General features: G+C 37.5%; 1 protein-coding gene across 4 annotated transcripts in view; it reads right to left on the bottom strand.

The window, feature by feature from the left end:
- The window catches only part of FBXW7 (F-box and WD repeat domain containing 7), a 115,627-nt gene that overhangs the window by 46,895 nt on the left and 56,362 nt on the right, over positions 1-12,370 (bottom strand). The window contains exon 1 of one of the 4 annotated variants that reach the window (XM_081021360.1): positions 11,744-12,065. The exons of the other annotated variants lie outside the window; for them this stretch is intronic. Coding sequence (XP_080877486.1) covers positions 11,744-11,890 — 147 coding nt within the window. The 5' untranslated portion in view covers positions 11,891-12,065. Of the gene's footprint in view, positions 1-11,743; positions 12,066-12,370 lie in introns of those variants that run through there. 4 annotated transcript variants of the gene reach the window in all.

The following is a 12,370-nucleotide window of genomic DNA, read 5'->3' as shown; positions in this document are numbered from 1 at the left end:
ATGTGCTGGGTTAATTAATATTCTAAAAAGGGCTTCCAAAAGCTGAATACCTCTCAAGCTCTGAATTCATAGGGCTGACCTTAAGACTTTCTCAGAATGATTTTTAATGCAGTCTGTTATCAGCAAAACCCGTTGAAAACACATGCCCCATCTGCCAGTACCCCACTTGCAAAAGAACTTCTTATACTTGCAGACAGTGCAGCTTCTGCCTGCTTCTCTCTCTCTTCTAAATACCAGCTGTATGATAATGAGCGCAAACAGCTGAAAAATACTGCACAGTAACAAAGCTGGTACGAAATGGGCAGAACAACGCTCCCACTCAAAGAAGCAGTTGCAGCATGAACTTTGCAGATTAGCCATTGAACAGAGGTGGGGGAGGTTTGGAAAAAAGAAAAGAAGGGCCTGTACAGATAGCGAGAGAATGGAGAGAAAGGAAAGGGGGGGGGGGACTCAAGAAGGGGCACAAGCATCTAGTGAAAAGCCTAAATTCTAAAGTACTTTTGTTAAACTGCATGAATCAATTCTTCACATTTTCTACAGCTTATTCCTGATGCACTAATGATATGCCAAGTGCCATTCTGATCATTTGCAAGTTCAGTGTGTTTCCAAAAAGACACCAACTTGTTAATGAAAGTTTGCTATTCATTAACAAACCACTCCATCAGCTACAGGGGGCTATGAGAAGGGAAACACATATGAATTAGCACACATTATTTCTCTTATTTAAAAGTTTGCCACTTCATTGAGGGCTGAACAGCAATTACAATCTTCTAATGTTAACTTTTAAAAATAGTTTAAAGAGCCTTTCGTATAGTAAAAGGTTTGCTAAAACAGCTGTATCCTTCCAAACTGTGATCCCGCTGTAATGACTTTTCAAAACCATGCATGATTGCAGGTAACTTGGTTGGTCAACTAGAAATCCAAAAAGTTTGTTACACAGTAGCTACAATTTAGTGCCAAGTAAACCAAATCCTACATTGTGTGTAATTTATATGCAACACTAGCTTAAGTTGCATATTTATACCATTTTTCTCTTAGTCATGGGGTGGCAAACTATGTAAGTCACTGAATCCTTCCCCCGCTATCCACAGGGTAGCCATAACCGTCATGCTCTACTTGTGAATTTTTGAGAGGCCAGTGTTAGAAACAGAATACTGGATTAGATGCAAATTGGACTGATCCAACAAGACAATTGTTTTCTGTCTGCATGTTGCAAGCCCAGAAATTTGAGAATGGACTAAATAGTTTCTGAAGGGCATACGGTTTATAAAAAATATATTCCTCTTATTACATCATTTAGCTATGCATTCGCTAGTGAATCATACATCAACAAGGTATTAGTAAAACTTCAAAATTAGTAAAATTTCAAAATGTTAGCTATTTTAACCTATTTCTATACTGCTTTTCTAGGCAAAGTCCATCCAAAGCAGGTTACAAAACTCCAAATTACAATGATAAAATCATCTGTATTAGAAAACTGGAGCTATTTTCCCATCTCAAATATTTCCAACTAAATTATACTCCAAATAGTGTCTCTAGTGCTCCTGAGTTCATCTGATCCCTGCCAAATTTAAACCACACTGCAAAGGAACAATCGGGAACACACTTCTGCCACACCCACTTCTGCCTTTGGCCCACAGATGGTTGGCCACATTCCAATCTCACCTTTGGACTGAAACTAGTTCCCTATCCTTGCAGTAGATCAGTGAAAGCAGTGTATGGGTTTCCTCCATGAGTCGTGTTGGTTATAATCCACAAAATTTCTTCTTAAAGTGTAGTTTCTTTAATGAACTCTGTCGGACATTTCATTCTAGGGATCATTTCCAAGGCATATAGCGCTGTATTCCATAGTCCGTACTTCTTTACTTATTATTTTTCATTACACTCTAAATATAGGAGCGTAGCATATATAAATATGCAACCCAATTCATCATGGTAACTCTAACAAACTACAATCTCAAATTCTCAAAGGCTGCTTAGCATCTGGGAGATTGTACTTTATAAAACAAAAATAAATTTTAACTATTCACTGCCAAAGAGAAACAAAACTAGATATAATATTTTTCCATGGAGGAAATATTAAAAAGAAGTGGATACAATTGTGAAACAAATATGATTCATATTAATTAATGCTGTGTTATTTTTGTCCATTAAATTTTTACAGTACTTTAGAAATGTATTTGGGTGTGATCAATACATCATAGACATCTCTATACTATCACTTTCGCAAAGCATAATGAAGACCTAATCCTGTACCTCCTTATTCACAATGATACTTGGAAATGTGGTGTTAAATTAGAGTCATGTAAGATTTATCTGGAGTTTTATGCTGAATGTTAATTACATATGAGTACTGTTTATTGCCACTCTTAATTTTGAAAATCTTTGAATTGTACAGCATATTAGCCTCTGTTGTATTGGCATATTTCCCCTCCATCACCAAACCAAGTTACATCAAGTAGAATACAGCAGTTGAAAGTAAAAATTCAATTTTAAGTCACCTATAGAGACTGTTGTTGGGCAGTCAACATATAAATAATACAGAGATATATACTTATGTCACACCAACAGAAAATTGCTCTAACACAATCAAAGAAAATCTAATATTGACAACAGCGTACATATGGTTTTGCAGTACTTAATTTACTTCAATCATTAGAACAGGCACAATTCTGGCAATATCTGCAGATTAGGGAACTTTAAAAATAGTACTACAGTGCCCCTACATGTTCACTGATAGAAGAGCAGCTCAACATATAACTTGCCACAGTCAAGTGAAAAGCACGTAATCAGCTAAAACATTAGCACATGCTATTATAGTGTGTTTATGTAAACAGAAAATCAGAAATATTCACATTTGGAAGTATGTTCTGCATGGTTAGACAGATTTCCAGCTGTCTAACGGCTGAAGGGCTTGGCAGTACCTGAAAGCTACCCCCTCCCCTGTAAACACTCCATTTACCCTAAACTCCTTGCAGTAAAGAGTATGCAAATATAACATGTAACTTGGGCACACACAGGTTATAGGATATAAACTGACTCTCACACATGACTGTTAAGTGTAGTAGTACTTCAATATCACTGAATGTTTACAAACACTTTAATTGATATGGGGCAAGTTTAACTCTGTGCCACTTTTGTGCAAACTCCTTCTCGGTAACAGTCATGTGAGACCATAGCAGTTTTGATGATAAACTGAGATCAACAGCATAAATGGAATTATGTTTTTCTTTTGAAAAGATGCTAAAGAACATGAAAAGATGAAAATAGTGTCATGGTGGATTCAGAGTTGCAAGCATTGTTGTCAGAGGCATACCTAGGCTCCCCTGCACCCTTGGCAAGGGGATGTAGGACCCCCCTCCAAAAACCCCAACATGGTTCAACAATGACAAACTTAGGAATTAACAGCGCAATCCTAAAAATGTCTACTCAAAAGTAAACTCCACTGAGTTCAATGGGGCTTACTCCCAGGAAAGTGGGTGCACAGGACTGCAGCCTAAATCTGGCAGGAACTTCTGGCAATACCTCACTTGCCTTTTCATTACTTCCGACAAGGCGCCAGCAGAAAGGCACTAATTTGGAGGCTGTACCTGATTGCGCACTGTACTCAGAAGTAAGCCCTGCTCAAGTCAATAGTCATTGCTCTCTGGGGTAAACATGCACGTCCTGGAAACTGGTCAATGTAGGAAAGAAACCAGGGAAAAGCAACTTGGCTGTGCTAAATTAAACATCTCACCTGATGTTTCTCCATAACCACATCAGCCCTGGACAGAGAGTCAAGCAGGTGTGTCCTCACGGGGAGCCCCACTACAGACTGACTGGAGAGGGAACTCTACAGAAATTCCTCTGCTGAAGCACCTAGAGGGAAGTGATTTTGCACCTCCTGGCCTGCGCTGTCGGCAAGGGCCAATGCGGCCAACCCCAAGGTACACCTCTGATTGTTGCAATGTTTCAGAAAAATGTGGTGAGAAAAAAGTGGGGGTTAAGGTAATCAATAATTATGTTGATTCAGGTTAAGGTAATCAATAATCTATGTCATAAATGAGTTTGTCTGTTTAAGTAATAAAATCGATGTAAGATTGGCAATTCCATCCCTTGATCCAGTTCCGATCAATATAAAATGTATTTTTTTAATTAAAAAAAATTCTCTCTCTCTCTCTCTCTCTCTCTGCTTGCTGCCTACCAACACTTATTCAGATGTTCTCCCTCAGCTGAAGGTCCCACACCCCTGCTTGGTAACTATAAGTTTACTCCCATGTGTTAATATGAGATGGAGCTTAGAAATGCTATTTCACAAGTAGATGAGCTGCAGGAAGTTAAACAGAGGGAAAATCTTCAGTTGGCATAGAAAGTGAGTTGGGTGCTTTCTCAATGCAGGTAAGATGTGAGGGCTGTATTGCCTTATAAACAAACTTCTGGGGGTGACATGTCAGTAGTGAGCATGGCCAGAGACAAAAGTAAGTGGAGCAACAGAAGCACCTCTTACCTTTTTTTACAGGCTACATTTCAGTCAGTCAGTGGTTTCCTACACACATAAAATCAGAGGCATTACCGCATTTCAAGGACACTTCCTGTCAGGCAAAAGCACTTGAGGAGGGTGTGGAGCAAGGGCATTGAGGCGTGGGGCCCAGGGAGAGCCACAGGCTCAAAAGAGAAGCCTGAAAAACCATGTCTGTCCCCCACACCTGAGGTTTCCCAATCCTACCTTAAATAAAGAATTACACATCAATAAATCAAATGACTCATTCCAGTTCCAATCTTGAATCTCTGCTTTTTAATTACGGGTTCTGTTTTACGCTGTTTCACTGGATTGCTAACTAGCAGATTTGAATCCTTATTAGAGGACCCAACTAACTTTGCTGCATTGGGTACTTGTAACGGTGTGTCAAATAAGAGATGGTTATATTGAGTGAGGTTAGTGGGTTACATTCAAAGCAGCACTAACGTGAACTGGACTGAATCTTCTTGAATTGCAGAGCCTCTCTAGATGTTAAGCATATTCTTCCCTCCATTTCCTAACTTCTTTGACCATTTTCTCAAGCATAAATCTCTACTGTCCTTTCCTTTAGGTTCCTTTGCCTCCTTGCCAGAGAGCTTCCCTGTATCAAGGGCAGGGGTCCTCAGATTTTTGACTAGCCTTGGTATCCCGACAAAATTGATGCTGGTCATCAATCTTATCAAAGAGGTAAGGTCTTGTCTCTGTCATCATGTGGGCATTTGAGATATGATTGACAACCCAGAAGCATAGCACAACTTCATGTGGAGAAGATATTCTACCTTCTAAAGCTCAGGAACTCCATCTTTGGGAGGTGGTATAGGCTCAGCTCTGTGCTTGCCAGAGAAGAGAAGGCAATTCACTATGGCAACTGTGCGGAACAAATTTGTGGACGCAGGATCCTGAGATCTTTTCCCACTGCTCAGCAGGATTCTGTACAATTTGTAAAGTCAACAAAATGACAACTTTCCTGTCTCTCATAGAAACCAGACTGCTAACTGTAAATTTCATGAGAAACTGGAAATTATATGCCACCACACCAGCTTGGCCAGTCAGTCAATGTCAGAGGTTTCACACAACATGGATTTTCTGGGATCATTGTAAAGAAAAATAAGCAGACTATACTGGCTTCACAGCACTTTACAAGAATAAACTATTAACAATATCTATATTGCTTGCATTATACATAATAAAGACAGGAAAGTGATATTTAACTCCATCACATTATTTTAATTTCACCTACAAACCATAAAGCAGGAAGTAGTCAATGCAACAACATTTTCTGTTGCAACTAATCTTCAAATGTAATAATTTCACACATTTATGTGCTTTTAATGCTAATATCTATACATTTTATTTTGCCTTTTATCATCTTTATTCAGTACTTTTTTGTCTTTTGCAAATCATGTATTTCATGGTCTGATTTAATTTCTGGTATAGGGAAAGATAGAGTTGCAATGTGTTAACAGCAAATTTACAGGTCTAAGTAAATAAAACCAGTAAGATTATCACAATTTGGAATAAATCCCCTGCTTCCATGAAAATGTAACTTGACAGTAATTGGTACCAGTTTAAATATAGATGAAGAGAAATCACAGCAACGATAAAAGCTTTGCACCAACTTAAACATAATAAGCAACTAATAACTGTCTGAAGTACAATCTGACAAATACAAATTGAATTTAACAGCAGACAAGATCTAGTAAAACTGTTGCACTGGTGCCAGAGTTAAATTTCTCCACTAAACAAGTAAATTTAGGTTGGGTGAGAATTTTCTTTTCTTTAGGAATCATTTAATTGTGCTGGTAGAGTATCAAAGGATTCCAAAAATACTCTCAAATTTCCAATGTAAATGTTTCTGCAAAGAAAATTATTTATCCTGTTTGTGAAAATGTGTCAACAATGTAGCATGGCAGATTTAAGGTTTGCAGACAAGGAAAAAAGCAGTGGGTTGATACAATTTTAAAAATGGACATAAGGTATCCTAGACTACATCTGTTACTGTTATATATTGCATGCTAGAGGGCTTAGCAGAAACAGCTGTCTGCACTAACAGTATCACATGTTATCTGTGCCCAATAATCATAAAAGAAATGAACTCAAGTTTTCACTGCACCCTATAAATGGCCATTTTTGCACTCCACTTCCTGACTCCCTATTGCAAAATGAATGATAACCAAGCCCTTTGCAGGTGCAAACAAACTCATTTTGCTTTTCCTTCACTATTAGAAGGAAGAGTGTTGCACACTGCTGTTTGCAAGAAGAAGCTGAAAGCCTGGCTCAATTACCATCCAGAAGCTGGCTATTAATCACAGGCTCATAGAATTGAGGAGCTGGAAGCAGCCACCGAGGGTCATCAAGTCCAACTGTCTGCAATGTAAGAATCATAACTAAAGAATCCCTGATGGCCGTCCAACCTCGGTTTAAAAATCTCTAGTGAAGGAGAGTCCACCACCTTCCGAAGGAAGTCCGTCCCACTGTCAAACAGCTCTGACTTTCAGAAAGCTCTTCCTAATATTTAGTCAGAATCTTCTTTCTTGTAATTTGAATCCACTGGTTGCCTTCATCTCAAGATTCCTCCCTTGTTTAGTATATTTCATAAAACTGAATGTTGGGTGCTTGGGTGCAATTCTGAAAATTCAAAGTGTATACATAACAAACATTCCAAACGCGCAGCTCAGTAAGAAGGCAGAATGTTTGCAGAAGACATACACAGATTAAATTGGGCCAGCAAAGGCTCAATATCTGAAATGAAATCAATTGTTAGTAGGGTTCTGTTTATAGTCAGACTAGCGGGAAGACCACCTCACTCCTGAAAGCAGTATCTTGGGATTGGCGGAGCCTCTCTAAGTGTGCTGCTGAAGAAAACGTGCTATGAGAAAAATGTGAATGGAATGCAGCAGTACTAAAGCAAATAGTCAAGACTGCCCACATTCTTGTCAGCTGTTGGTGTTATCACGAGAAGAAAACATACGGTGGTGTTATTAATAGAAAGTTGTCTTTGGGGAATGTCCACCATTTGTAGTCTCAGAACAATTAGAAGTACAAGTTCATTTTATCAGTGATGAAACATCAACAATGTAGGTCAGAACCAACGTTTAATAGAATGGTTATATTTGAGGGCATTCATAAATACAGTGGTACCTTGGGTTACGTATTTAATTCGTTCCAGAGGTCCGTTCTTAACCTGAAGCACCACTTTAGCTAATGGGGCCTCCTGCTGCCGCCGCACCTCTGGAGCACGATTTCTGTTCTCATCCTGAAGCAAAGTTCTTAACCCAAGGTAATATTTCTGGGTTAGCGGAGTCTGTAACCTGAAGCGTATGTAACTTGAAGCGTATGTAACCTGAGGTACCACTGTATTATCATGTCGCTTCTATGATTCGTCACGAAACACAGAAAAGAAGCCTGGTTCATATTGAAAACTAGGAGTTGCCTCATTTGCGGTGATTTGCAATTACCGGTAAATATTTCTCAGACAGACAAACAGCCATGTTAAATAAGGCAGGGCTACTTTTTCCTCTGTACCATGTAAGCTTTCTCACTACCTTAAAGGTCCTCCACAAACTGAACTGCTGGGATAAGTATGTCTTGAAGACATTTAGAGGAAACAAGTGCGGAACTATTTATCTCAGGAGCAGAGCAATAAGAGATAATTGCTAGGCTTCAGAGACGTAGGTTGTGCATATCTGGGGTAGGGATGAGGGATAAATTGGTTCAGTTTGCATTTTCATGTGAACCCACCTAATTTGCACTTCATAAACAAATACACAAACTGGAATACAGCTTATCCTTCAAAATTTGAACCGCTTCAAATTTTGTGATGCAGTTCTCTAATTAAAGAGCACACACCCAAAACATCTCTCTGGGGAACTATGTACAAAATGTGGTAAGGGAAAATGTCTGCATATATTATGTTGATAGTAGGCATCACTGTATACAACACAAATATTATGAGCAATATGCATGGAATTATGTATGAGAATTTTGGTACAGTTTTTGAAATTGCAAATGGACAGGCAAATGGAACAAGCTTTAAAATGAGAAAAATACAGCATGGACCTATTTGCCCATCGCTACTTAGCTGCAACCCTAGCTTAGGTATTTCTGCTGAAATTATACTGTTTTGAATGAAAGAATTTTTATTTTTTTTATAATTGCATGATATATTGTTGTAACCTGCCCTGAGACCCTTATTGTGAAGGGCGGGTAACAAATCTGATAAATAAATAAAAGTTGGTATTATAATGAAGACAAGAGTTTCGTCCTACTTATGGTTCCAGCCTGCCCATTATTCCCATTATCTTCCCTCACCTTGGTTTTCTGTTCTTCCAAAGATCAATAAACATTCCATGCAGACCAAACATGGTCAGTCTTCACTGGTTGTTTTATGGGTTTCTCCCTTTAGGTTTCCCCCCTCCAAATAAAATGTACTTCTCTAAACCTTAAGGCTCCTTGAATGATACTTGCTCTCTAAGTGCATAAATAATGCTATTTTGACTACACGGGCATCTATAATCACAAAATGTGGTTGCTATTAATACTTATGTATGCCTGACAAAACAACACACACACTACAAAAAAGAGCACCATTCCACACTGTGTGTTTCTTATATTAGAGACTATCCAACACCCTGAAAAGTGTCCGTCAATAGACATAGTCAGAGAACTAACTCCATGCATCTAGCTGGGCTTCAAAGAAAAAAATCAAAATCAAAGTAACTTTTAGAGCTCAAAGAAGTTCCCCAAACTGTAGAGCAATGAAGTAAAGAAAGAAACTGCTGTTGTTTAAACTGGGGATGGGATTAGACTTTATTTAACAGGTTGCAAACCCTTGTATTTGTTTAAATGTGCTCCTGGGATCACGGTACAAATAAAACCTTTCTTAAATTCTAGATAGGTAAATATTAACATATTTGCACAAAAGACACCCAGATGGTGCAGATCAGGTAGGTGGGTTGCTCAAGGCTAAAATCATAGAATTTTAAAAAGAAAACTACAGGAGAATTTCACTGCAGTGCTCAAAACATTTGAATTGCATGTCAGTGATCAAAGTCTAGCACAACGCTTCTGAGATTTACCTGCAATATAGCATTAGTAGGGTATTTCTATATCACAATATACTTTTCATGTCAATCCCTCTAGTCTCACTATTTTCATGACATGGGATTTGAAAGGGTTTTTTTTATTAAAAAAACACACTATAGCAATGAAAAAATCTCTCAGATTTAAACTGACTAAAATTTAAATTCTATTTGTATTGTCATACACATTTTAGTATCGTTTCACAGAAGTGAACGAAGAAATGCAGTTTTCATTTTGGGGAATATTCCAGTCACATTTAAGATCTAATAGTGCAGAGAGCTGAGAAAAGTTATGTGGTGTTTTGTGCGGAGCATGTGGTATATTACTTAAGGTAAAGCAGTGATGTGAGAAATGATCTCTACTGCTGGAATGGATTATAACCCATTGAAACAAATACTAGCTGCAAATTCCCAAATAAATACTGAATAAGCTCATATAACCTTCATTATGTGCTTAAAATGAAGGGCATCAGTTTAGACAAATAAAAATGAAGTTACTTGAAGTTGCCAGCAATCAGAGGTGGCTACAGCTTTCAAATTCCACTAAACCATGTTCATAAGAGTGCATACTTTGATGGAGAGACCATAAACTACAGTCAGGTATGTCATTGTAGAAGCTCAAAAGGTAGCATGAACCATGAACAGAACGGGTGAAATGAGCGCACCTAAACTGATGCCCATGCCATGCCCAAGAAAAAAATACATGCCAAATTATGATTATTAAATAATAATGCATGTTACTGGAAACTTTAAAGTAGAAAGAAAATAATTTTACAGTATGCACTATGTAATTTACAGTTTATATACACATTAGTCATCAATATTTAATGAGATTAATACTATTCTTATTTACCAGTGTGATACATGTATAATTGCATGGGTTTCTTTATAAATGTTTTGTAGCCTGAAACTTCTATTTCATTTAATTGAGAATATAAAACAGTACATCTGTGGATGCTTTAATTTTAAGAGATTTTTTTTAAGTTGATACACTATTAATTCTTCACAATATTATTTTGTAAGAAGATCTAGCATTTTTCATACACAGAAACCAGTAACTAGCACTGAGTCCTACTTTGCATCTTCATAAAGTAATAGAATAATCAGATGGCTAACTGTTGTGTTCTGTGACCATTTATAGTAATGTGCTCAACACAAGCTGAATATAACTAGTGCTAGAGATGCATAAGACATGAACTGTCAGATCTCATAACAAAAGTATTTTTACTTGCAAGGATTACTGTAAACATTTGACTGCTACCTAATAATTGAATTCAAACAAGGAGAAAGTTGGCATCAGTCAATTGAAGGTTTAAGTAATTAGGAGAAATTCAAAGTGTCATTCATTTCTAGAACTTAAATTTGCTTCCATGTTCTTTACCAGCTGGTTTTTACTAAAAAGAAATTTAGATTTTGCTATAGAAAATAAATCTGAAATTTTCAGAAAGCTTGCTGGGCATTACCAAATGTTATTTTAAAGTAAACTGTAGCACACACATGGGCAAGCAGCTCAAACCACTAGCCACTCCAACCTAAAGTGGAAGTAGACATCTCATTCTGACCCTTATCACAACGCTGAACAAGATAGACATAAAGAAAAAAATTAATTAATTAAGTTGACCACTTTTGAATTTTACTTGTAATAAAGTGTTTAAAATCACAATTAAATTTAAATGAAAAGCTACTGGCTCCATTGCAGGAGTCCCATTTGCAGAGGGGCCAGTGTTGTTCTGTCATACACAAATTATCAAAGTACACTTAATTTCCCCAACAGCATTATTTAATACAAAAGTTTGAAGCTTGTATTACCTATGAAACATTTCTTGTAAGGAGTTACAAAGAAAATATTCGCACAGCAGCACTGAATAACTTATCCTGCAAAGACACCATAATTAATTTTTACAATTTGATGTTTTAATTTATTCTTCAACAGAATTGGAGAACAATCTTTGAAAACGACATGGGCCAAACATACTGTTAAAGAATGCACATATACATAATTTTTCTAATTTCAAATTATGTAGGTTCCACAAGAAAATCACAAAGGAAAATAACGTATGATCCTTCATGGACCGATACTGCCACACCAGAGCTATGGTACTTAAAGATACAGTATACAACAGCAGGCCTTCACATACAAGGGGACAAAAATAATAGCACTTACCCGTCTACGACAGAAAGGAAGGCCTTGCGCAATGATGCTGATGCTAAATATCTTCATCACAGTTTGGTGGGGCAATGGCGTTTTTGTACTTGGAAGATCAACAGGAACCAGGCCATGATTTACGGGTGATTTTCCTGGTTTTGACATTGTACAGTTCTCACATGGTCCAGAATTGTTTGTAACAAAAGGGCATTACTAAGAAGCTCAACAAAATTGTAATCTGGTGTAACTGAGGGTTTTTAAGCAAAGGATTCTGCTTCCCAAGGCCTGCTTTCCTTTGTCTCAATCTTCTCAATCTCTCCTACCAAGTGTCTTGACCTGTCTGCTGCTTAGTGAAGTGCAAGCTCTCCTAGTATAGAGCGGAATTATAAACGACTATGCCGACAGACTGTCCCTGCCAATCAAATAGCTATTGGCCCACCCATGCAGTATCACTAACACATACACTGTCAAAATAGGTGACATTTAAAAAAAATTCAATTGCTTAGAACTAAAATAGCAAAGCTTCAAACTAGAATCAAATGCATAAGTTATGGTTTTGACTGATTTTTTTAAAAGTGGGAGACGTTGCCCTAATACCTTCAGATCAAACAACCTGAAACAAAATACAACATAACATTTTCTAAT

Source organism: Podarcis pityusensis, assembly GCF_964106645.2.
Source record: "Podarcis pityusensis genome assembly, chromosome: 9".
In the NCBI taxonomy this organism is placed as follows: Eukaryota; Metazoa; Chordata; class Lepidosauria; order Squamata; family Lacertidae; genus Podarcis; species Podarcis pityusensis.
Note: the sequence above shows the minus strand (reverse complement) of the source record. Positions and strands in the feature narration are given on the sequence as shown.